This window comes from Cyclopterus lumpus, chromosome 9, assembly GCF_009769545.1.
Source record: "Cyclopterus lumpus isolate fCycLum1 chromosome 9, fCycLum1.pri, whole genome shotgun sequence".
Lineage (NCBI taxonomy): Eukaryota > Metazoa > Chordata > Actinopteri > Perciformes > Cyclopteridae > Cyclopterus > Cyclopterus lumpus.
The window spans coordinates 5,201,689-5,227,562 of record NC_046974.1 but is presented as its reverse complement, the minus strand read 5'-3'; the positions used below and the strand labels follow the sequence as shown (position 1 = coordinate 5,227,562).

At 45.1% G+C, this 25,874-nt stretch overlaps 2 protein-coding genes across 4 annotated transcripts; one reads left to right on the top strand and one right to left on the bottom strand.

The window, feature by feature from the left end:
- Nucleotides 1-1,193: 1,193 nt before the first annotated feature.
- Nucleotides 1,194-19,194, top strand: fbxw8 (F-box and WD repeat domain containing 8). Its single transcript, XM_034542409.1, has 11 exons — nt 1,194-1,778; nt 1,862-1,966; nt 2,515-2,679; nt 3,660-3,748; nt 6,534-6,691; nt 6,809-7,005; nt 7,800-8,021; nt 14,359-14,486; nt 17,317-17,493; nt 18,107-18,223; nt 18,836-19,194. Exons 1-11 carry the CDS (start codon nt 1,335-1,337, stop codon nt 19,002-19,004), a joined length of 1,971 nt encoding a protein of 656 aa, XP_034398300.1. The 5' UTR covers nt 1,194-1,334; the 3' UTR covers nt 19,005-19,194.
- tesca (tescalcin a) lies at nt 18,474-25,663 on the bottom strand. Of its 3 annotated transcripts, none has more exons than XM_034542410.1 (8): nt 25,550-25,663; nt 24,140-24,209; nt 23,543-23,623; nt 21,797-21,936; nt 20,434-20,495; nt 20,076-20,183; nt 19,926-19,973; nt 18,474-19,838 (listed from the first exon to the last, which is right to left on the bottom strand). In XM_034542410.1, exons 1-8 carry the CDS (start codon nt 25,608-25,610, stop codon nt 19,746-19,748), a joined length of 663 nt encoding a protein of 220 aa, XP_034398301.1. In that variant the 5' UTR covers nt 25,611-25,663; the 3' UTR covers nt 18,474-19,745. The 3 variants fall into 3 exon arrangements, with proteins under 3 accessions (XP_034398301.1, XP_034398303.1, XP_034398304.1); XM_034542412.1 differs by having other exon boundaries at nt 19,209-19,838; nt 23,543-23,620; nt 25,550-25,650; XM_034542413.1 differs by lacking the exon at nt 25,550-25,663 and having other exon boundaries at nt 19,209-19,838; nt 23,543-23,681; nt 24,140-24,186.
- Nucleotides 25,664-25,874: the final 211 nt, after the last annotated feature.

Sequence of the window (25,874 nt, the reverse complement as noted above, 5' to 3'; positions counted from 1 at the left end):
TTAATTGAGGTAGTTGTGTTGCGTTTGTCTCCCCCCCCTCCCCCCCCAGGATAAAATAAAGTTTACCGTGGAAACATAAAAAATAAAAGGAATCACATTTTTAGGCAACACTTATTTCACTGTATAATAATAATAATAATAATAATCTGAAAGACGGATAAACTTAATGAAGTTGAAGTCACAGACTAAAGCTACAGAAGCCATATCGTAGCCTGTACTTTACTTTGTTTTGAGCAGGTGACATTTTTAACACAACTCTTTTATTTAAAATGTGTATCCCCCCCCCCCCCCCCCCCCCCCCCACACGAGTTCACAGTTACAACAACAGGTTCACTCACGATTAAAAAACACACCTGTTGCATGGTGTCGCCGCCTCGCGCCCTACAGGTGTCGCCTCGCGACGACCAGCACGAGCACGGCCAAGCGTATCGCGGTGCACAGGAAGCTCTTCAGGTGGCCTCGCCCGGTCGCCGCCGCCGCCGCCGCCGTCCCTGTGGCCCCGCAGCCCGAGCCGCTCTCCGTCTCCCCGGCCGTCCAGCTCTTCTCCAGCTGGTCCCCGATCCTCCGCAGGCGCGACGCGAGCAGCTGAGCCGCCGAGCACGGCGACACGCGGCGGGCGCTGCAGGTGGAGTCGCCCGGCAGGAGCAGCGGCTGGTCGATCGGTAGCCAGCACATCTTTCTCTGAGAGTACAACCAGTCTTTTCTCTTTTTAAGTCTTGAGGATATGTGACACCCCTTTTCTCTCTCTCTCTCTCTCTCTCTCTCTCTCTCTCTCTCTCTCTCTCTCTCTCTCTCTCTCTCTCTCTCTCTCTCTCTCTCTCTCTCTCTCTCTGTCACATGGTGTGTGGGGTTTACATCATCTTTTCCCAAAAGAGAGATGCAATGGTTAACTCTTGAATCTCTCCTGTCTGGTTTGATCTGAGGAGTCTTTTGTTGTTCTGGGACATTGTGTTCCTTTTTTTATATTTATATATATATATATATATATATATATTATTTTTTTCACTGTGAAAGATGCACGTTTGTGTTATCAAATGTGGCCGATGCTTGCATTCATATTCAGAACAATTGTTCAGTCGTGGCCACAAAAAACACACATTTCCCACCTGTATTTGTCCGCCTGTATAATAAAACTGCGGAATTAAAAAGTAGCGGAACTAATGTAAAGCAGTGCGCTGTTCCTCGTCGGACTGTTACTCGTGAAGGACACGTGCTTGTTTATGCTTCGGACCCGAGCTAGCCGTCCCCTTTTTCCTGGTCTGTTATAGCTCACAACGAAGCGTTATAACACTTTTTAAAAAAAGGTGATATTTTGTCGAGGATGATCGAGAACTATGGCCGAAGACGAGCTAGTTGCGTTCAGGGAGCGTTGGAAAGAAGAGTTAACGAGTAATACAGAGGAGCTCGTCGGCGCTCCTTCCGGTCAGAGAGACTTGAAAAATAGGTATTTTGAGAACTTGAACGAGGCCTGTAGTCCTACAAAACAAGAAGAGGGTGAAGCACGTGGAGGAGGAGGAGGAGGAGGAGGAGGAAGGGGGGAACAAGCTGCAGCGGAGGCCGAGGATCAGCCTGAATATGTGTCCATCGCACGTAGTTTGCTGGATGGGAGGACCAGTCCCCTGCTGGGCAGGATTCAGGAGGAGAGGACCAGGAGAAAGAGGCAGTATCAAAACATGACCAGCGTGCGCAGCGCCTCCCTCCAGCAGCAGCAGGAGGAGCAGCCCAAGAGGAAGGAGAAGAAAGACGAGGAGCTGTTGGATCAACTCATTCAAGACCTGGTAGGAGGAGGAGGAGGAGGAGGTGGAATAAATAAATGCAGGCAAAAATAATGTCTGTTTTTTTAAAATGATTCCTTTTGCAGAATGAAGTCAACGACATCCCCTTCTTCGACATCGAGTTGCCGTACGAGTTAGCCCTGAAGATATTCCAGTGCCTCGACTGCACCGAGCTGGGCCGGTGTGCACAGGTGAGCGGCTGCTGTTGGAAAAAGCCGTATTCTCCTTCCATATATTTATTATTGTTGTTGTTGTTGTTGTACGACCATTTTACATATGGGAAAAAAGAGGATTGCCTACACCGCCTGTCACAACGTCATATATCGCTGTAGAGCGTAGGCTATTATCTATCTGACCCGTCACCCTTTTCATGACACTAAAGACAACTGAATTTGACCTTTTGACCTCTGCAATAGTCAAAAGATGGTTCCACCGTGAAGGGCACCACAAAATAGCTTTAAAATGATGATGTAATGCATGAATAACAACAAAATACACTCTGATACGCTTTGACTCTGAGGGGGTCACAAACCAAAAAGGTCGGTAAAACTTAAGGCCATGAATTTAATTTGGATGTAGGTTTGGGTTTTAGCGTCGTTAGGGGGAAGGGTAACAATCTGGGAGGAACCTGACCTTCAGCTCGGAGGCCCGGAGCAGATCTTCATCGGTCTTTTCGAGTGAGAAAAGCAGGAGGACTCGATCCACCTGTGTTCACCGTGTCCCCCGTCTCCCTCCCCAGGTGAGCAGGGCGTGGGGGGTCCTCGCGGAGGACGGCGTGCTGTGGTTCAGGATGTGCACGGCGGAGGGCTACCATCAGGGCGCCGGCGTGGCGGACTCCCCCTGCTGGAAGAGCACGCTGCGAGACTGCAGGAACTCGGCCAGAACCGTGCGCTCCAACTGGAAGGTGGGCCTCGAGTGTGCGAATCCCCCATCGGGAGTGGTGTCCTGGTGAAATCACCCGTAGACCGTGACGTCTCCAGTTTGAACTGATGGCAAATATCTCCTTTTTTAAAGAGGAAGAAAGAAAGAAAGAAAAACTTTTATTAGGGTGACACTCAGAATACGACTAAACTACCATCTGGTTTAAGTCTCGCAGTGAACGCATCTCCTCCCAGGTTACGGTCACAGTTTTAAACGGCTTGAAAAGCCTGGTTAACGTTATAAAATGACATCTCTGGTTGTTATTAAATGAAGTTTTATTTTTTTATTATAATGCAGCCGACTGTTTAAACCGTTCCTGAATCATAGTAAAATATGTCTCTCTGCAAAGGTTAACTGTAATAAAGTGAAGCAGGAAAGAAATTAGAGAGTATTTAGTAGAGGAAATTCAGGTGAGATCTGGCATTTTCTCTTCCTTTCCTTCTCTAATCTTTTCTTTATTATTCGAGTTGTGTTTATGATATATTATTAAATCCACAATTTTTTTTTAATTGTCAGAATTTGTTTTAATTAATTAATTAATTAAGATAAGATAAGATAAGATAATCCTTTATTAGTCCCTCAGTGGGGAAATTACAAAAGTAAAAAACAAGTAGTATAATAACAGAAATAAGATAAAAGAGTAAAAACAAGAAGAATATTATATATACAGACGGAGTAGAAATAGAATAAAGTGTATAAAATAAATACAAAATTAAAATTATTATTATTAATTGTCCGATATAAAATAATAAATAGGGGAACCCTAGGGTTAAAAACAAAATGCTGCAAAACTAATTTTGGGAGGTTTAGACAGCAAAAGTACAAAAGAAACCATCATGCTTTGACGTCAAATGACTGCAAAATAATATTTTTTTTTTAAAGTACTTGGTTAGTAGTTTTAGGACGCAGTACTAATGCGACACTAATATTTAAGTGTTTTCAGAGTCATATTTCTCTGTGCAGAATCGAGTGGGCTCCATCAGCCAGCTGCAGTTCGAGCTCGGCAAAGTGCTGTGTGACGTCAGCTGCTGTGACAACTTCGTCTTGGCCGGGTGAGTTTCACCGACACCCGACGTCAAGCTGCAACTTTGATCATAAAACGTGTGTGTGTGTGTGTGTGTGTGTGTTCCCCGTTTTCCAAAACCCGCCGCTTTGCAGCCTTCTGTAGTCGGTGGCGAGGAGCTTAGAGCGTTCCCTATTGGCTTAGCGGGGTAATGAGTCAGTGAGATCATGGCTTGTTATGATGCGCTCACAATATTTTCAACAAAGATGGAGAAAAAAAAAAACTAAACAAAAACTCCTCTTACATTTATTCCTCCTGGAGAGAAAAATATGCAAAAACTCTGACTTTTTAAAGTAGGGTTGTTAGCAAAAAAAAATAAAATCTTACAAGCTCCAGATCTTTAATCGCGTTAAGTATAAAAAAAAAAAAAAAAGAAGAATAAAGAATGCCGGGTCGGGAATGTACCGATCTAATAACAGTGTTTTAAGACTATATTTAAAAACACGGTTGAGATGTGGCGGCTCTCAGTGTAAATAAATAAATGCATGAATATGAACACCCACCGAAGGTGTCATTGATTGCATTTAGCTGATATTGCTGAAATCCAGTTTTCAGATCGTTGACGCAGATGTTGTCGCGTATTCTTCATCCTCTTGACTTCATACTACTCACTCCACTAATGGCAGTCGGTGTAAACCAAACCCTGCCCCGTAATGAACTGGAGCCCAGACAGTGATAGATTGCGCGGGCCCGGGGGCCCCCACCCCCCCCACCTAGAGACGTGCAGCCTCTCCGGGGAGCGGCGTGATTAGATCTCCCTTCAGTCTCGCCGTGTCTCATCGGAGGCTGCAGGCGCTCTTGTTTGCATCTCGCCGTGCGAGCAGACTCACGACACGCCGTTCCCAAAACAAAAAAACAAAAATAAAACAGTCCCGTGAAAGTCAAGCTCCTTTTTGAAAAAGTAAATAAAAATAAAATGGGAACGTATATTCGGAAGTTCTTTCTTTTTCTTTTCACCGTGGCGCCATTAGCAAAATTCTACAACATCAATACTTTCCCCGTTATTGGTACCTAAAGGGTCATTTATCGAAGCGCAAGTAGCCGAATGTATTTGGCCAGAAACAAATCAATAGCTCGTTAAGAGCAATCAAGAGTGACTCAATTGCGTCCACGGAAATCTCATTAGGGAAAATTGGTGGAATGCGATTCGGCAAAATACAATACGTCCCATTGACCCCGCCCCCCCCCCCAAGCTGAGAAAACCTTCTGTGCACAAAGTTTCCAAAGTTTTTTTGACGAAGCGCTTTGGATGAGATTCAGCCTCGTCATCCCCGTTTGGTAGTCGGCGTCGAGGTGATTGTACCAATTAAGGCAACGCGTGTGTTCCTATTGTTTGCTTCCTGCCAAAACCTCGCGATGCCAGCCACACACACACACACACACACACACACACACACACACACACCCTCTGCCACATTTGCTGTCACTGTGTCACACACACACACACACACACACACTGCGATGGCGGATGCATGATGGTATCTGTGGAGGTGGGAACGCTGGCAGTGTGTCGTCCCCCACAGTGAGGACATCTGACTCTACTGGGAGCCGTCGACGTTCATAAATCATTAGCGCGCGTTACGAGACGTGTTTGCATGTAGATTAATAACCGGTGTTGACCTCCACACTGGCATACTGGGAGCCGCTGGTCGGGTTGACCAGGAGTCTGCTGGTTTTACCTTCAGGCAAACAAAAAGGGCCTTCTCTGTAGACGGCACACAAAGGGAGGGAGAGAGGAACAAAACATATTTTTCATCATTATTAATTATCATCAATTTGTCTTCCAATTTTATTTTTCTAAATTCAAGAAAATGTCCAAAACCGTGAAAAGATTCAAATGTACTTTATTTGCCTGAATAACCCCCACAAAAAACAATCTTGTTTTTATAATGTTAAATAGGAATCAAACAATCAATTATCATCAATCAACTACTCGGTTAATTAATAGTAACAGTTTTTTTTTTTTTTTTTTTGGGGCCGTCTCAATTAATCAGTTTGTGGATTGACATAAAAACTGTCAACAATCAATCAGCCGTTGGACGGATTTATCGTGCACAAGAAACGCACACCTGCCGCTTGGTTCTTGACTTTATCGACAATGTTTTAGGCATTTTTTAAAAACTTTTTAAAACCTTTTTAAATGGCAAACTAATATATATATATATATATATATATATATTTAAAAAAATTTCAATTTAATTTGAATAATTTTTAATTCAGTAAAAAAATTTTTTTTGAAAGGGAACGAATAGAGTCATACGTTCAAAGTTTAATAGCTGCATATAACAAAAAAAAGAAGAGAACAAAAACACTGATTTAATTCCAGTGAGAGCGACCGGCGATAAGGGCTGAAATGTTCTGCCTTGTTCCGCCCAAACAACACCCCTGTAATCCTGGAAAGATCGTGCAGCAAAGATTATCGAGAAAAACAAACTAACAACAAGTCCGCGTGAGTAAAGAAGGCGTGAGAGGGGAAATGATTCAGCGGCGAGAGGGTGACGTCAGGTATCCTCGCGGGGACACAAGAAAATGGGCCGATTGCGCCGCAGTTGTTCATCAGCCCTTTTTTTTTTTTTTTTGTGTGAAAAGCCATTTATATATATTTTTTTATATATATATATATATATTTATTTTTATATTTTTTATATATTTATTTTATATTTATTTATATTTATTTATATTTATTTTTATTTATATATATATATATATATATATATATATATATATATATATATACTGGAGAGTGATTCGACGCCCTTGTTTGCGCCTTCCAGGTACACGACCGGCGACGTGAGGCTGTGGGACACGCTGCACTGGGACTCCGCCGCCTCCTACCTGAAGGTCAACGGCCTGTCGGCGAACTCCAACCCCAGGCCTTGTGTCAGCCACGTCCAGGTCAACGGCACGGTGGCTGCAGCTGCTTATGAAGACGGTGTGTGTGTGTGTGTGTGTGTGTGTGTGTGTGTGTAGAGTTATCCTATTGGACATCGCAACAGAAATACATTTGATTATCTCTTCAGGACGTCACTGAAAAAGGTTTTCACTGCAGGCTGCGTGGACATGTGGAGCACGGAGACGGGCGGCGAGCCCATCCATCACTACCAGAGCCCCGGGGGGATCCAGGCCCTGGCCCTGAGCCCCGACAGCCCCGCCCTGGCCTCCGCCGCCGGGCCCGACGTTCGGCTGGTCGCCGCCGACGACCGCGGCTACTGGAGAGCGCTCTGCCGGGCTCGGCTACCCAAGACCGTAAGAGAGGCAGTTTAAACCCATCGCGTGTACCGGAAAGGCTCCGTGTGTTAATGTGTTCATTAACACCACCCCCACTTTTGTTTTCCTCATTTATTCATGGGAAATAATGATTTAGATATTTGTCTATGTTTTGTGACTGGGGGGGGCTGCAGACACAAAAACTTTGGAAAAATACGGTCCAGGTTGAAGAAGTTGCCCATAAACTCTTTGACTTATTCCACATTTTGTGGCATTTCAGTTTCTGGCAAAAAAAAACAAAAACCGAAAGATGATTCAATGAATTAATTAGTTTTAATCAGTTTTTGACGGCGGATTTATTTAACGAAGATGTTTGTCGAGCGAAATGCAGAAATGTTTGTGCGTTTCTCAGACTTTCTGCTTTTCTCAGATTTGAATGTCTTTTTTTAGCTTTTGAAGTAATGTTTACGCAAAACAAAAACATTGAAAGATATCACCTTGGGATGTGCAGAATAAAGGATTCAAAATTAATTAATTGATTATGAAAACCACCTTTTGGTTCCAAATTGGTGCGTTAAAGGTACAATATTTTTGCTTCATGAGAAACTGAAAACATGTTTATAGAAACTCTTGGAGCAATGGCAATGACCCCCCCCCCCCCCCCCCCCCCCCCCTCCCCCCGCCCCCTTTTTATGAAAACATAAATAAATAAAATCCTCCATTCCTTAGCTCTGAATGTAATTTAGTTTTGGAATTCATCAGGTCAAACCACAAAAAAATCAATGCATTTTTCTGCCGCGTCTTTAACGCGTGCCTCTCCATCTCGTCCTCAGGTGGAGAGCCTGGTGCTGGTGCCGGGCCGAGGGCAGCAGTGCCCGCTGGCGGCCCTGGCGGCCGGAGACGCCGTGCACCTGTTGGACCCCCGGGAGGAGGCGGAGCCGCGGTCGCTCCACTCGGTCTACGGACATCCCGTCACCTGTTTGGACGCCTGCGACGCGCACGTCGCATTCGGAGTGAAGCGCGCAGGCTGGGCCATGCACGACGGGGGGAACAAGGTGGGCTCAGGGGGGCTGGTCCATGCACGACGGGGGGGGGGACAAGGTGGGCTCAGGGGGGCTGGTCCATGCACGACGGGGGGAACAAGGTGGGCTCAGGGGGGCTGGTCCATGCACGACAGGGGGGGGGGGGACAAGGTGGGCTCAGGGGGGCTGGTCCATGCACGACAGGGGGGGGGGGGGGACAAGGTGGGCTCAGGGACTCCGAATATGTCGCACGTGTTGCGTCGTCGACTACAAGAAGGTCTACTCTAGAATAATTAAAAAAAAGACCACCACTACTAATACATTTGCCTTGAAGGCCAAATATGTAAATGCCAACATAAATATACAAAAGCTTGGCTTAATAGACAATAGTGAAGCAGGTCCAGATCCCCCAAATGAAAGCCTTGGGAGGCGGGACGAGTTCAGGTGACTAGTTCCAACCTGAATGAGCTACTTTTTTTTTTTTTTTTAATATTGCGATGGTTATCTCGTCCATTGTGAAGCGCACGCCGGCGTTTGTGTGTTAATGGGATTGATGGAACCGTATCAAGGCCTCTTTTGTGCTCTTCTGGAACAATTTGAAAAGACCCAGGAAGACAAATGGACCTTGAATGTGGACAAAGTAGACGGCAGTATATATATATATATATATATATATATAAATAATCTGCCGAGACCTTGCTAATTGGCACGAGAGGTTTCAGAAAGAGTTGACAAAGCCTCAAAACCGTCGCTTGATCGGGAAGAAAGAAGAAGAAATTAGTTCAAGGTAAATATTTTTCAATATTTTCAAATGGAACGATGCTTTTTAGTTTTGGAGAGCAGTTTTTAACACCAGGCCACCGTGAGTTGTAATCACTGGCTTATAGATGCATCTTTTCCTGCCCCTCCGTGAGCTAAATATCCCTTTTTTTTTGTTACATTAAGTCTGGATTAGCTGATTTTTTTTTTTTTTTAGATGCGTGTGTAAATATAAATGTGTAAACGTGATCCCTGTTACTCTGCCCCCCCCCCCCCCCCCCCCCCCCCCCCCCCCCCGAGAGAGGAATGCCACGCACCTGTGGGGGATCGCTTTTATAGTAGATGGCTGACGTGCTCCTAATTACGCCGGCCTTTCAGGGCGCTTTGATGAACTTGTGTTCCCCCGAGCTGCATCTGTTTGCTTCTAATAATACCGCGTTACTAAGGACCCCGCGCTCCTAATTGACTCTCGAGCCTTTTTTTTATTTTTTATTTTTTTAACATAGAAAGCTCAAAAGAGCCACGAGACAAATGGACCCTGTTGGGGATCGGGAGGCGGCGGCGACAACGCTTTTTTTAAATAAAAAAAAATATATATATATATATATATATTTTGTCCTAACGTATCAAACAAAAGGGTAAAGAAAGCTGCTGCATCCGAAGGACTTTTTTTTTTTTTTTTTCATAAAAGAAAAAAAAAACAGATTTAAAAAAAAGAAGCGGATGTTAGTTGCCGTAGCGACGGGGGGGCCAAATGGAAGATTTAAAACAGCGAGTGCCCACCCGAGCACACTCTGCGTGTGTTTGTGTGTGTGTGTGTGTGTCTGTTTGTTTGTTTGTTTGTTAGAGACGGGTTTCTGGCTCAGCTCCTCCGCTGACATCACCGCTGTGACGGGCGGCGCTAAAGCACCACACAGTGGACCGAGGGGGGAGTACCAGTGAGGGCTGCTATTTATTTATTTATTTATTTATCCATTTAAGGTTTAACTCAGTAGTACATTTGTTATTAAAAGGTAGAAGTATCCGGTACAACAGGCAGCTATTTTCCTAATTTGATTAATTGACTATTTAAGTGAACGTTTCAAACGTTCTGCAAGAAGTGTCCATTTCTCTTTTTGTATCATTTTTAAACACATTTTAAAGATGGGTTGAACCTTTTACAGACAATGTGGCAAAAAGAGATAAATGATGACAATCACCACACTTGTTTTTATTTATCATAAATGGAAGAATAATCCAATCATTGTTGTTTGTATTCCAAACTTCCCAAATTTCTGTGTTAAAGATTTAGGGCAGTTTTAGAGCAGAAACCTCATCTTGAATTGTTGTTACAGCCCAATAAAACCCAAATAAACAGTCATTTTCATATGGAAAAACAATTTGAACTCCCATCTTCAGCATTGAAAGTGAAGGATACAACGCAGCAGTTCCTTCCCTTGGACACTTTGCATTTTAGATTTTGATTCATTTCATTTTCGGTAAAGAAGCACCGAAAACAAAGTCTTTCCAGCTTTATAGTTTCCATGGTGATCTCAGTGCAAAACTCTCATCTAATTTATGCCAATTCACGATTAGCATAAACTTCTCTTACTAATTAAAATATATCACAAATGTAATTAACCTGCTTGTCGCTCTCATAGCGCCTCTAACAGCAATTTTCCGACTGCGAGAGGAGACAAAGAAGGATTTTGGCTGCGACCGTTAGTGACGCGGCTTTTTAGTAAGAAAACATATGCTTCATTAAAATCTGTCAGTATGACATCCAGGAAAGTCATCTCACACCTTTTTTTTTTTTTTTTTGTCTCACAAGAGTGGAACATTTTCATTTACAGCTTTCTGACTCGCATGAACTCAACCGCATTGTCATGTTTTTGAAAAATGTATTTTAAACTTTATTCGGGGCTCGGAGGTAGTTTGTTGCAGTTTTTAAAATGTAATTGCCACACCGACCCGTCGTACCGCACCGTTGTACCGCAACGACCCGTCGTACCGCAACGACCCGTCGTACCGCAACGACCCGTCGTACCGCAACGACCCGTCGTACCGCAACGTCGTACCTCAGCGTCGTACCGCACCGTCGTACCGCACCGTCGTACCGCACCGTCGTACCGCACCGTCGTACCGCACCGACCCGTCGTACCGCACCGTCGTACCGCACCGTTGTACCGCACCGTTGTACCGCACCGACCCGTCGTACCGTACCGCACCGACCCGTCGTACCGTACCGCACCGTCGTACCGCACCGACCCGTCGTACCGCACCGTCGTACCGCACCGTCGTACCGCAACGACCCGTCGTACCGCACCGTTGTACCGCACCGTTGTACCGCACCGTCGTACCGCACCGTCGTACCGCACCGTCGTACCGCAACGACCCGTCGTACCGCACCGTCGTTACCGCACCGACCCGTCGTTACCGCACCGACCCGTCGTTACCGCACCAACCCGTCATACCGCACCGTTCCGTCGTACCGCACCGACCCGTCGTACCACACCGTCGTACCACACCGTCGTACCACACCGTCGTACCACACCGTCGTACTGCAACGACCCGTCGTACCGCACTGACCCGTCGTACCGCACCGACCCGTCGTACCGCACCATCGTACCGCAACGACCCGTCGTACCGCACCGTACCGCACCGACCCGTCGTACCGCACCGCACCGTCGTACCGCACCATCGTACCGCACCATCGTACCGCACCGACCCGTCGTACCGCACCATCGTACCGCACCATCGTACCGCACCGACCCGTCGTACCGCACCATCGTACCGCACCATCGTACCGCACCATCGTACCGCACCGACCCATCGTACCGCACCGTCGTACAGCACCGTTGTACCGCACCGACCCGTCGTACCGCACCGTCGTACTGCACCGACCCGTTGTACCGCACCGTCGTACCGCACCGTCGTACCGCACCGTTGTACCGCACCGACCCGTCGTTACCGCACCGACCCGTCGTACCGCACCGTTCCGTCATACCGCACCGACCCGTCGTACCACACCGTCGTACCACACCGTCGTACCGCAACGACCCGTCGTACCGCACCGACCCGTCGTACCGCACCATCGTACCGCAACGACCCGTCGTACCGCACCATCGTACCGCAACGACCCGTCGTACCGCAACGACCCGTCGTACCGCAACGACCCGTCGTACCGCACCGTACCGCACCGACCCGTCGTACCGCACCGCACCGTCGTACCGCACCGTCGTACCGCACCATCGTACCGCACCGACCCGTCGTACCGCACCATCGTACCGCACCATCGTACCGCACCGACCCGTCGTACCGCACCATCGTACCGCACCATCGTACCGCACCATCATACCGCACCATCGTACCGCACCATCATACCGCACCATCGTACCGCACCATCATACCGCACCATCGTACCGCACCGACCCATCGGACCGCACCGTCGTACAGCACCGTCGTACCGCACCGACCCGTTGTACCGCACCGTCATACCGCACCGTCGTACCGCACCGACCCGTCGTACCGCACCGACCCATCGTACCGCACCGACCCGTCGTACCGCACCATCGTACCGCACCGTCGTACCGCACCGTCGTACCGCACCGACCCGTCGTACCGCACCGTCGTACCGCACCATCGTACCGCACCGTCGTACCGCACCGACCCGTCGTACCGCACCATCGTACCGCACCGTCGTACCGCACCGACCCGTCGTACCGCACCGTCGTACCGCACCGTCGTACCGCACCGTCGTACCGCACCGTCGTACCGCACCGACCCGTCGTACCGCACCATCGTAACGCACCATCGTAACGCACCATCGTACCGCACCATTGTACCGCACCATCGTACCGCACCATCGTACCGCAACGACCCGTCGTACCGCACCATCGTACCGCAACGACCCGTCGTACCGCACCGTCGTACCGCACCGTTGTACCGCACCGTCGTACCGCACCGTCGTACCGCACCGTCGTACCGCACCGTCGTCCCACACCGACTTGTCCGTGGAAACGAAGGGTGTCTACTTTTCTTTCTTTACCCATTATTTTTGTTTAATTGTTTAATTGGTTCAGGCAGAAGCCGACAGCTTTCTAACCGCTCGTGAGCCGAACCGCTGGCGAACCGCTGGCGAACCGCTCGGCGAACCGCTCGGCGAACCGCTCGGCGAACCGGTTCCTCGTGTTCTTGTTCCGTTCCCCACCGGACTCTTCGTTGGTCCGGTGGGAGGAAACGAAATGCAGCTGTTACATACACTTTCAAAACGTCACCAAATTCTGCGCCTCTGACAAATGTGCGCGTTCGGCAATAATTTTTATTTTTTTCCTACAAAGTGAAGCAACGATTGCCGAATGTTTCATCTCTCTGAAAAGCGGACGGAGTAATTGCATTAACATCCAGTTACAAGCCGCCATTAAGAGTTTCCCTTGTTTGTCTGCACGCCGGCAAAAGTGCATTAACCTAACTACTCGTCTGTGCTGGTGATTAATATTCCTCAAAGCGTACCGCGGCGGTCTCTAAACGGACCACCCCCCCCCCCCCCCCCTTTTCATAATCACAAAGCGGCTCCTTGGCCTCCTGGACGGATATTTAAATAAGAAATATCTTCCAGAAAACCGTAAAGATTCATCAGAGGAAACAGCAGGCTGAACTTGATTTCATCTCCATCCATCCATCCTCCCCATCCTCCTCCTCCTCCTCCTCCTCCTCCTCCTCCTCCTCCTCCGCTGTCCAAATCCCATCAAGCTGTCATTTCAAAGTCCGGTGTGATTTCGGGCTTGCCCGAGGTGGTGCGCAATTAAAGCTCTGCTTGGCCCGAATAAGGGACTCACAGAAACTGCTGGCACCTCCTCGAGGCTTACGTCATGCCTCTGTTTATTTACCTTCAGTCAAACTTCTTTATCTCCCTCGCTCTCTCTCTCTCTCTCTCTCTCTCTCTCTCTGGTTTAATTTCTTAATCGTTTAAATTATTCAAAGACGACAATTTTTTATTTTTTTTGCCTGGCGGTCATCCTGTTTTGTTCCATCTCGTTTTTTGGATGAGAAAACACCGGCCACTAATTGGTCAATTAGTGGCCGGCTCCAGATGACATCATTGTCGTTTGAGTGCATCTCCGTCTGTAATTTGAAGAATGCCCGAAGGTTGATTATTTTCTTTTCTTTCCCCAGATTTTGCACAACTCGTGCGCCGCTTTGCTTTTAATTAATTGACGAAAGCGTCACTTTTAAGTTTTTTGTGTTATATAAAAATATATAAAAATATTGTCGATTTTTTTTTTTTTATATTTCAGTGTGTGTGATCTTAAATTGTGCAATTGGCAGATAATTAGCAGGAAAAAGGGAAACCAGAATCGGAGCAAATGGCTTAATTGGGAGCTTCATTGAAAGTAATAACTATTATTTGAGTGATTTTTTTTTTTTTTTTTTTTAAAGAAGAAAATTGTTTTTTATTAATATACTCAAATATCTTTAATTATAAGATCTCAGATCCTGAGTTAAGTCCAAAATATTAGTAACAATTTTCAATATTTTTCTGTGTTTTGGTGGTTGGGAATTTTGAGGTTGACTTGAATTTTTTATTTTATTTTTTTTAAATGGCGTATCCGTGTTGTGTTTCTTGTTTCAGATCCACGTCTACAGCCTGGAGACGGGCAAACCCGTGGCGTGCGTCGGCGACTCGCTGGGAGATTTCACCTGCGTCAACCTGAGAGACGGCCCTCCTCACCTGCTGGTGTGCGGAAACAGAGACCGCAGGTAGGACGCCGAGACGAGAGAAGAACAAAAAAGCCCGAGCGGAGTGCGTCTGGTAAACGGAAGGAGGGAGGAGGAGGAGGAGGCACGGAAGCCGAGGCCTCCTTCCTCAGGTGTGGAGAACAGGTGTCTCGAGGCTCCCTTCAGCTCGGTCTCTCCGTTGCCTTGTAAAAAAAAAAAACCCAAAACAAAAGCATTACATATGCAGATGAGAGACGTTTTGTTCTTCATGTTGAATAGAGACGTCCGTCTTGTCTCCTCCCATTACCTGGGATACGATACGACACGCACACACACACACACACACACACACACACACACACACACACACACACACGCCTCATCGCTAACCTGGCTCTCCAGATGAGGAAAGACACATAAAAGAGCCATTCATCTGCACTTGTTAGCGGGTGCTGCGGTGCGCGAGCTGGCAGGAGAAGCAGAAGAAGAAAAAAATCCCCGCTGGCGCGTCCCTCATCCAAAGCTCTGCCCCGGCTGCTTCTATTCACAACCGAATCCATCTGGCCGTAGAGCCGGCGACCGGAAGAGAAAGACGGACCACGTCATATTGTTTAGGATCTGTTTTTTTTTGTTTTTTTTCACTAGTTATGACTCGTAGCTACTCTAGCAAGTGCATTGTTTTCTTTATTAATGATTGAAATGGTTGTTTTCTCGCCAGAGTCTTTGTCTAATTCCTCTCTGCTTTACTTTTGGTCTGATGTTTAGTTGTAGAGACACACACACACACACACACACACACACACACACTAAGCTTGGCTGACGCAGCCAGCGCTCAGTGGAAGACAAATGGGGGGGGGGGGGGACGCGGTGGGCGATCTTGGCCCTCTGACAGGGTTGGGTGGAGGCCAACGCCTAATGCATCCCCTTCTTTTTGTCCAAACGAGTTTTGTCCCTCTGTTTACGTCTTTTTTTTCCTTTCTCTTTTTGTGTGATCCGGGAAGCAAACGAGGGGTCTTGATGAGGGACGTTTTTGGGAAGAAGGCCACGTCTGTGCAAACGGAGGGGTGGGGGTGGGGGGGGGGGGATGGGGGCTCAAAGCAAAAATTGGATCCCGTTAGAGAGGGAGTGAGTGTCACACCTGTGGCTGTCGGTCACTCATCACCATGCAGGTATGCACTTCCTGAGTCCACGTGAAGTCTAGGATTTGACTTTAAGTGGTTTCTTTAAGAGTGTAATCTCTCAAAACATGATTGGGAGTCACCGGTGTTGCAGTTTTTTCTCTTTTTTTTTTTTATCCAGTGGAAAGAAACTGCAAAAAAAACCATCACAAATGATTTGGGACAAGGTAGTGATGACGCGAGAAGAGAATACCAAAAAACGAGACCACAGCCAATCGCAGTCCTCCCCGCGTCTGACGATTAATGCCTCGTCCGTAACTCGAAGGTACCCGAACCGTTCGAGCACCTCGATCGCCTCCCGATTAACAAAAGATGGAGTCTCCCTGACGACGGAGGCCTCCTCCTCCAGCGTTAGATTCGGGGTCACCTTGCGGGCCCCACCCGGTGCCCCGCTCCGGTCCTCCATTGTTTAAATGTGCGCCTCTCCGTAACGCCGCGAAGCGAAAACCGCGGACAACAAGACCGCTTAACTCCAAAACAAATTAAATCTGTGGAAGGCGGAAAAGTAATCCGTTTGAGTCCCTTAAGTGGATCTGATTATGGTAATGAAGTCCTGGAAGAAGGTTGAGTCCGGATGGAGTCATGTCCGGGATGCTTTCAGCTGCAATAAAGCCACAATGACAACAGATGGAGCTGCAGGTCCCCTGGGCTGAAAACCCAGACGGCCAAAGAGACGCTGCTGTTATTGCCTTGTTTCTTTTTAATATAAAATAAATACTGATACAAATCAATTTAGAATAATAATTATTATTATTATTATCATCGTGGTATAATCATAATATCATAAAGCAGAATGTATGCAGTGCTTTGTCAGAAAAAAGGACTAAAAAGCATTTGTATTTATTTTAATAAATACATTCACAGCAAAACAAATATACCAAATAACTTAATAAATAATTAGAAAATAATTCAATCATTAAAAAATGACTAAAGAGTCAAAATCTTTTTTTTTAAATCCACAAATCTGCATATAAAACAATGTTTTTAAGAGGGAAATCCACATAAATAGTCTGCTTTTGGCCACATTTACCAGTTTGCATCAGCAAAAATTCTCATATCCGTTCTTTATTTGTGTTTACTTGGCGGAGGGATGTGACACTTCTTTTCACCACGCTGCATAAATTCTTCTCAATGTGTATTTTGTGCCTGCTGTCATTTTACACACCCTTTTAAAAAGATTTAGTTTATTCATCTTTTGTTCACTATTCTCTAGTGTTTGGATGCTTCACGTTGTCGTTGGTCTCACACTTACTTTGACATATTCTCCATATTATTACATGGTTGTCGTCGTCGTTGTCGTTGTTGTTGTTGTTGTTGTTGTTGTTGTTGTTGCGGCGGGGGAATAAAACCTCGTGGCAGACAGCGGGAGATGGAATCATTTGATATTCGGGCTCAGGAGAACTGAGGCTTTGTGTTCGTCTCGTGGCTGAATGTTTGAAAAAGTTCCTTCCAAAAGTGAGAATAGTGTCCTTTTGTCTGTCCATGAATGCTCTCTCTCTCTCTCTCTCTCTCTCTCTCTCTCTCTCTCTCTCTCTCTTTCTCCTCCCAAATGACTGTAAATGTTACTTATTGTTCTCGCTTCACTTCTTATGCTTTTTATAGGAGAAATTCCCACGCGGTGCCAACATTTATAAAGTATCGCGTTTCTCATTAGACAAACAAACCCTTTGTTCGTCTCCGCCTTTCGCCTCCAGGGTGAGGGTGTTCGACCTCCGAGCCGGCTCCTCCTCCGTGGCGTCCCTGTACGCCCACCACCTGGGCGTCACCGCGGTGCAGGCGGACGACTGGAAGGTGGTCAGCGGCGGCGGCGAAGGGTTGGCGTGCGTCTGGGAGATGAGGACGGGAGCGAAGCTGTGGGAGATGCACAACAGGTGGGGGAGGCCTTCTTCTCTTCTGTGCCTCCCCAGGGGAGAGGAGACCCCGACGACGACGTTACGGAGCTCCTCCGTTTTTGTTATTCACACACACAAAAAACACATTGCAGTCTTATTGTTCTCCAAATTATAGCTTATATTAACAAATGTGAGTTACGTGCTTTTATTTTGAAACCGATTTTGCACCGCATCCAGATGGTCCAAATTAAACTGTTTGCTGTTCACTAATTAGGAAACATTTATATTTATATAATATTTATATTTATATATATATAATGTATATTATATAAATATATTTATTTATATTTTTATATATTATATATATATATTTTTTATTTTTTTTAATATATATATATATATATATATATATAAATAATGTACAAATCATTGAATATAATATAAACAATATATTGTATATAAAACATAAGCATAATAAATATTAAACATTAACATAAAAGAAAACCGAGTTAACCTATTTTTTTATATATAAATATATCTCTTTACATAAAAAAAAAAAACGTGTTCAAGACGACTTAACGTGCACAAGTATGAAAAACAAGACCTGTGTATGTTTTGCACTGACGGTGTTGTGTTCGGTCCTCGGCTGCAGGCATCCTGTGAGGCGCGTACGCTTCAACAGCAGCACCCTGGTAACGGCCAACATCCCCGATGACAAGTCTCCGAGGGGCGCCTGCATCACAGACGATGACCTTACAGCTCACCGCAGGTCGCTGACCTCCCTCCCACTCTTCTTCTTCTTCTTCTTCTTCTTCTTTTAATCCCTAATCTCTTCTACACATCCACCTCTGATTCCCCACAAGCTGCCGGAGTCAGAAATACTCAGCGGGGTTGACTGCTTTTATTTTTCCTTCTTTTTCCTGTGGAAGCAAATTCAACCTTGTTTTGGGGGAAATGATTTACTTGCAGCAACATGGCAAATACGTGGGTCTCCTACAATAATTTTCTCTTTTTTTTTTAATTACAAAATATTGCCATTGTCAAAGTAATTACAGCACGTTGTTATTGCAAATGGGATAGTGTTTAGGATGGCCGGAAGCTTGTTTCATGCTAGCTGTGTCATTAATTTGACGCTTACTCAAAATTAAATTGGGACCGCATCTCCCAGACAACCTGCGGCTCCTCCAGTTAGTTTTTTTTTTTTTTTAATCAAGCCGACAAAGCAGCATGCAGCAAACTGTCAGGGGTTCAAGTAACACCACCCCGGATGATGAAGCAGCAGTGCTTTGAACCAGACCGATCTCATCTCTTCTTAATGTCCTACTCCTATGCCAAAAAAAGTGAAATGAGTAATATCTCTGATTGTATATTTACCCTCCAGACACAGAGGAGTCATCTGCCATTACGACTTCTCCGAGGACGCGTTGTCGCGGGACCACATCCTGCCCATCTGCAGGTCCGACTACATCGAGTCCTCCGGCTACAACTACAACATCGGCCTGGCGGTGCCGTACGACAAGCTGCCCGGCGGCTCCCATCCGGCCCGCTGACCCCGGATCAGTTTGATTCTCCAAACTTTATCCCCTTTTTTCTTCTTCTTTTTTAAAATCGAATGACTTTCCTTTTTCCATCATGCATCTTAGGACGACGGTAGTGGACGATGGACCCAGATGTTTAAAATGGATGATTTTTTTTTATTTGGGGATTTTATTAAATAAAAAAAAAAAAATTTTAATACGATTCTTCTCGGTACATTTGTCATTAGTTTCTCTGAAAACAAAAGCGTACACGTGCTTTTTGTTTTCGTCGTAATCTCTTTTAAAATTTATTTTGTTAATTTACACAATTCAGTACAAAGTCCGTCACGGCTGCTCTCAGGGAAAAGTGTTCGATTTACTCACTAAGCGGTCAGAAATAGCGGAGCAGCAGTGGTTGGTTTACAGAGCATCTACACAGAGGAGTGCTCTGCGCCCCCGCAGTCTCACTCTTTACAGTCTCACTCTTTACAGTCTCACTCTTTTGGCTGTTAGCCAGAACCGATGACACACGTTGAAGAAGAAATGCAGAGAGGTAGTGTTAGCTTGAAAAGTGAATAAGAGCGTAGCAAAAGATGGGAAAACTAATCTGTAGCATGTGACATTTAGTACGATCACAATGATTTAAAAAAAAAAAAAAATGAATTCCACCACCTTGTCAGTCTTTTTAATTCATCTAAAAAATGATTCTATGGTACTAGATCTATAATTATCAGGACTGGGAGAGGCAACATCAACAAGAACAGCAACTTGTTCTCAGGAGGTGGATTTCCCACAAGCCATCGTGGTGGTGCCCACGTCTAGAAAGCGAATGTGCATCCTCGTCTCCATTTCCAGTCCTTTCAAAATCTGTGGGCAGATAACGTAACGGTCATCAGTGTGTGGGGGGGGGGGGGGGGACGACAACATTTATTTTTTGATAAATAAGAAACAAACCTGTTCAAAATGCTCAAACGTAATTCCTTCGTAGAAGTCCTCTGGAGCCTGAGATGACGAGCAGAAAAGAAAAAAGGGGGGAATGCGTTACTCGTTATTCGTGGCACGCGGTTTAGTTCGGGGGGGGGGGGGGGGGGGGGTTCCCGTTACCATGTGGGGAACGTTGGTGCTCGCCACTTCCAACATGGCGGCGTCCGCTATCGCCTTGGCGGCCTCCTGCCCGATGTCGCCGCTCTTCGACAAAAGCTCTTCTACGACCTCGAATGAGAAGAACGGGGGAGTTTGGTCTTTAAGAAATACAGAGTTACCTTTTGTTTGATGGCACATTCTCTTCATTTTTACGGAGTGTACTGTTACTGGTATTTTCATGGCATTGTCCATTTTTCGTGACTTTTTTTTTTTTTTACATTTATTTTGTAACAATTGAATATTTTTTTTATTTTTTTTTACAAAAAAGGCACATAACCGTTCCAGCCGCTGAGACGTACACGTGATTAAGTGCTCTCACCTTCCTGTACTCCGCCAGAGTGATGGTGCCATCGTTGTCTGTGTCGTGCATGTTGAACAGGACTGGGATGGAAACAAAAACATGTTGCGGTTAGTCCGATTCATGAGGTCATAACGTCAATAATAATAATAATAGACCCGAGGAGGTTGTGATTGGAGGAATGTTCAAGATGTAGAGATATCAACAAAGCCCCTTTTAAAAAAAATGTGTAGTGGCATCTGGTAATTATCTCCTTTTTATCCCCCAAAAAACATGTTTATACCAGAACAAAGTATATCTACTGGCAACGAGACCACCTCTGCAAAATCTATATGAAATGTTTTCTTAAAAGAAAAGAAAAAAGAATCACATGGTCGAACCCTGGAGAGCACACTGCTTTTTGAGTTATTATCTTAAATCGCAAAACACAATGAAGTTGTTAAGAGTACAGCCCAAACTTGTGGTTGTGTATATAGAGATGTGTAGTACTAAAGGTTTTTTTTTGTAATTCACGACGCGTCACGTGACACTACCTTTCATACCTGCTCATTTGCATATTTAAGTAGTTTTTACAATTATCTTAAAACTCCAGGCGGCCAGATTACTTTGAGTCTACGCAGTATGTCTTCCAAAAGAGAATTCCTCCCTCCGATTCAGATCCAATATTTTGCACTCTGAGAAGAAGGGCCGTGGCCACCATGAGTCGGCTAAGTAGCCGTTACGCAGTGCAACATTCACCTGCTTGGGCAGAAATTGGCACTAATCCCCCTAATCTTGCCCTCCTGCCACCGGCACTTATCACCGTCCACTCTGCACATTTGATATGCATGTTGTGTCCTTAATGTCCCCATCCAGTACAGCACAACATGGGTTAGGTAGTCCCATCTGCATGGAAGAGGAACAACTTGAAACTAAGTGATTCTAACTTGTTTGAATAGCATCTGAAGCGTTTTGTAGGGCAATAGTCATCTGACGACATACCCAAATTATATTTTACCTGGAACACCTGAGACGATGGCCCCATTCTAGGTCGGTGCATTTGTTTTAATTTGAATAAACAAACTTGTTCAGCATCGATACCGAAATGTGCCTAAAGGGGCCCTCAGACTAGATATCTACAACAAGGCCTCTTGACGAGAAAATACCGTAATCATTTCAATAATTGATCAATCTATGATAATATTGTCATTAAATCACCACATTTTGTTTATGTGCAACTAACCAACTGGCTCAAATGTACCTTCAGTACTATCAGTTGTTAATCCAGCCAACCAAAAGACTGGTGGATCTCATCTGCCCATGTTCTTTTGGCATACACTGACAGCTGAGAATCTCACCCAACAGGTGTATCTGGTTGTATCTGACACTGTTATTAAAGTCTTACAGCGAAGCTTCTCTCTTCTCATCGCTTCCTTCTCCTCCACCGTCGTCTTCAAGGTCGGAGGGCGGAAGTGGGACATGACCATGAGGAACTGCTCGAAGCCAATCTCCTCGCAGGTGCCCACCTCGTCATGATGCTGGTTCCTGGATCACAGATGGAAGAAACCAATGTTCAGGGATTATGAATCTAAATTCAGGCACCTGTGGCTTCTCGCAGGTCGACACTAACAAAAGTATTTCCTCATTTTCGAAAGATTCTTTGTCTGACATCCGCCCTGAAAATATAACATTTTGATCATCGGGGTCGATGATGCTCATAGAATCTAATTTATCAATAACATACTGATGTATTTTTGCATTTGGTCATTTTAGGTTCCCATTGTGCAAAAACAATGTGTAAACACAGGTCGTATAGACTCACAGCTGCTCCCAATTTAAAGCTAGCCATCCATCGGTTAGCTCACCGATTAGCCTGTAGCTACTACGCTATAATGCTATTAAACTAATGCTACCCAAAAACCTTTCACAGTAAGCGTGACTCACTACACTCATTTTCAGAAGATACAGATACCGGAGGCCTTTTAAAAAGGAATAGAACCGCTCATGTGTCTGTGGGGTAAATATTAAGCTAACGAACTGCGTCATTTAGCTTAATTTAGCTTAATTTAGCAAAGAAATGGGAAGGCGGCTCTTAAAGATACGGAAAATACACTTAAACTGGCTAGTTAACATGTAACATCGTGTTTACTAAATATGTACGAAAACCAACATTTAAAAAGTTAGGGTTAGCTAGCTAGACGTTTTTCCTCGTTTTCAGTCTTAGCGCTCACCTGCTTCCTATTTACTAATAGTACATACATTAATAGTTCATGTACAGGTGTGATAGCGGTACCAATCTTCTCATCCACCTCTGGGCAAGAAAGGTAATGAGCATGTAACGGAAAGATACTGCACGTTATAATTGTTGCAGGTTTGAATATCACATATTATATTTTGTATAACTACGTTGTGACAATAACCTTTAGTGGCCCGTATCTTCTGAAACTCCTCGAGCAACTCCTTGTACTCATTATCGTTAGACTTTCAGAGAAATCGCATTGATTTATGGGCGCTCCCTTCTTACTGGAAGAACATTATTTCCTTCCTCCCCATATCTGGTTCTTGCTCCCAACTTTAAAGTTACACCTCCTCATTTGGTGATGTTCAAGCAGGCGTTCTCATCCGTCTCCTGTAACCTTCAACTCATGAATCTGCCGTTGTAACTGTGCATGTTCGTGTGCTACCCGACCCTTCGGAAAGGATATAACTGAGCTTAAAACTAAAAAGGTGCATTTGTACTTCTCTGCCCCAAAGTTCATCGTCTTTTATTGCAAGAATAAATACTCTGAAGCTTAAAAAAGTTGTTGTTGGATCTCATTATTTTAAACGTCTCATCCGAGGCGAGTTAATAAGGAGTACCAAATAATTCCACCGCAAGCATATTTAAAAAAAATGTGAAACTATTCCCTTAAAATTAGGCTTTAATTTAGTAACGTTGGAAATTATTATTCAACGCCTAAAAGAAAAATAATCATAAAACAAGACTGCATAAACTTCCATTATATTATCAGCAGAAGACGGCTTATATCTTATATTCATCGTACACGTTGGTTGAGAAATGTCGTCTTTTACAAGCCTTTTGGCAATATTAATGAAGACTGTTGGGCCTACTTAGGACAGAGAGAGTGTGGTGTAATATGACTGCGCTCACCTTTTATCAAAGAATGCTTCGATAATTTGCTTTCTGATCGGGTTGTTGGCGAGGGCCGGTACGCTGTCCAAGAGCTCTCTACTGCAGTGCGACAAGAGGAAGTCCATCATCACAAAACAGATGCTTCAGTTCCAGCATGCTGTAATAACACTGGACCTTATTTATGGGAAGTAACATAAACGGTAACTTTTCTGAAGGTAAACTGTGAATAAATACCTTTCCATGTACAACACTTGTTCCTTTTTATAAAGAGAAGGAACTTGTGATCCATCACTACCAGCATGTCGCTTTGGCTGTTTGAGTGTGTGTTTATACATGAGCGTGTGTGTGTGTGTGTGTGTGTGTGTGTGTGTGTGTGTGTGTGTCAGCTGTGTGTCGACATGTTGCATTTGCCTAATGTGTCTGCGGTTGCATTAGTTCAGCCCGCGCGTGTCGCCATATGTTGCTCGTTTGTGTCGGTGCCAGTGAAGTGCCCCACAATGCATCACTCAAGTCACCGTGCCGGTAGCATTTCCTCTTTAGTGGTAACGGAATGGTTTCCCATTAAAACCACAGCTAAACTTTTAATTTATTTATCATTTAATTGTTTTTAACTACCTTATTGTCTCTTCATTTCCACTCAGCTGCTGGAATCTTTTGTGAAGGTTTTTGACCTGTTCCAGCGAAACTGAAAAGAAGCAAAAACACCAACAACATTAAAGTGCTTCAACACCCATAATTACTCCACACCCATCAGGAGGCCTCGTAAAATTCCATAAATTGTTTTCTTGAGCGACGTCCGACATGACACTGAACAGAAGATTTTAGTGAGTGGAAATGTTGTACAGTCAATGAAACATGATTAAACAGTGAGTTTAATCTGATCAAGAATCCCTTTGCTATCGGGTTTAATGGAGAAGCAAACATTGGTTGTACTGGGATTGTCTTTTTATGCCATTTCAAAGGGTTCCTCGAATCATTAACTCACTGGGTGGACTAGTGACCACACACACACTAAAAGTTACACACACCCTAATCTGGCTCCTCCAGACGGGTTTGGCATTTTCAATTGTTTCAGTCAACACTTTGTGTTTGTTTTGACCCCGTGACCCCTTCTAAAGTGGGCGTTTTCAGTAGCAGCTCTAGGAGTGTGGGGTGAACAAGTTTGTTGGTCGGCCTGTGCTCCACCACCAGCGCTCGTGAGTGCAATTAAACATTTCATCAGAGCGTCAATGAACAAGCGAGACCATAACAATAAAAATAAAATAAAAACAAGGAGAATTGGGGTCCAAGCCCCACCTTGAGGAAATGAAGGCAATAAAAAGTTCAAAGTCTCACACGTGCAGCATCAATAAAGTTGGCCTCAGTCTGGGATAAAAAACCTGATCGCTGCTACTCAAACTCTCAAAAGGCTTCACGTCAGAATACTTCCCTTTCTAAAAAATACATCTACACACACACACACACACACACACACACACACACACACACAGACACTTCTGCTGTGTCTGTTTGTTGTTTCCTTTCTTCAATGGGCTGTTTACGGCAGTTTGATCGATTCACGGCACCCGGGATTTCTTCTAATTCCACACCGCATGCAAAGTTAAGAAGTGACAACACAGACGATGACAGCCATCTCATAGAATGGGTCGTTTATGTAGTTCCTCAAATACACAAGCGGGCATATATCTTATTAATAATAACTCCCACAAGCTAAATCACTGCATTAATTTCTTCAACGCGTTTACATAGCATATGATTTTAACTCGTTCACTGATCCCCAGCAAGCAGTTGACTTTCTAATTATTAATAAATGGTAAAAAAAAAAAAAGAATGCGTCTTTTTTATTTTTTATTTCCTGGACGACCCAAACGCACCACGGCCAGCAGACCTTTTTTACAGCCCGAAACTTAACGATGTCGCGGCCAGCTTCGTGCCCAGAATCAGCGCTTCAAAAACAACAACAACAACAACAACAAAAAAACAGCCTCGATATAGAAAGTTTCTTCTTTATTGTTGACTACTTACATCCGGTTTCGTCCGCCAGGTGCTGGTGCTTGTGCTCGGAGCGCGTCTGCGAAGCTCCCATCGCTGCGAATACACCGGTGCGTGCGTGCGTGCGTGCGCAAAACCTGGTTGGACTGGCTCAACTTTTTCTGCGCTGCTGCTGCTTTATCAGACTGTAGGCGGCCGCTCTGCCGCGCTGCCGCTCTGCCGCGCTGCCGCTCTGCCGCTCTGCCGCGCTGCCGGCGTCCAGAAAACATTTGGCATCCTCAAGGTCCTAAATCCATGTCGCACGTGCGTAAAGTAAGGAGAGGAAACAAATGCCAGTACTGCTCTCATTCACACGTTT

Coding starts and splice junctions, on each gene's coding strand:
- tesca (XM_034542410.1), bottom strand. CDS start 25,610: ATGGGAGCTTCGCAGACGCGCTCCGAGCACAAGCACCAGCACCTGGCG. Junction 24,210..25,549: donor CCTGGCGGACGAAACCGGAT/GTAAGTAGTCAA, acceptor GCTTCTTTTCAG/TTTCGCTGGAACAGGTCAAA. Junction 19,974..20,075: donor GCACCAACGTTCCCCACATG/GTAACGGGAACC, acceptor TCGTCATCTCAG/GCTCCAGAGGACTTCTACGA.
- fbxw8 (XM_034542409.1), top strand. CDS start 1,335: ATGGCCGAAGACGAGCTAGTTGCGTTCAGGGAGCGTTGGAAAGAAGAG. Junction 1,967..2,514: donor AGCTGGGCCGGTGTGCACAG/GTGAGCGGCTGC, acceptor CTCCCTCCCCAG/GTGAGCAGGGCGTGGGGGGT. Junction 6,692..6,808: donor TGCAGCTGCTTATGAAGACG/GTGTGTGTGTGT, acceptor TTTTCACTGCAG/GCTGCGTGGACATGTGGAGC.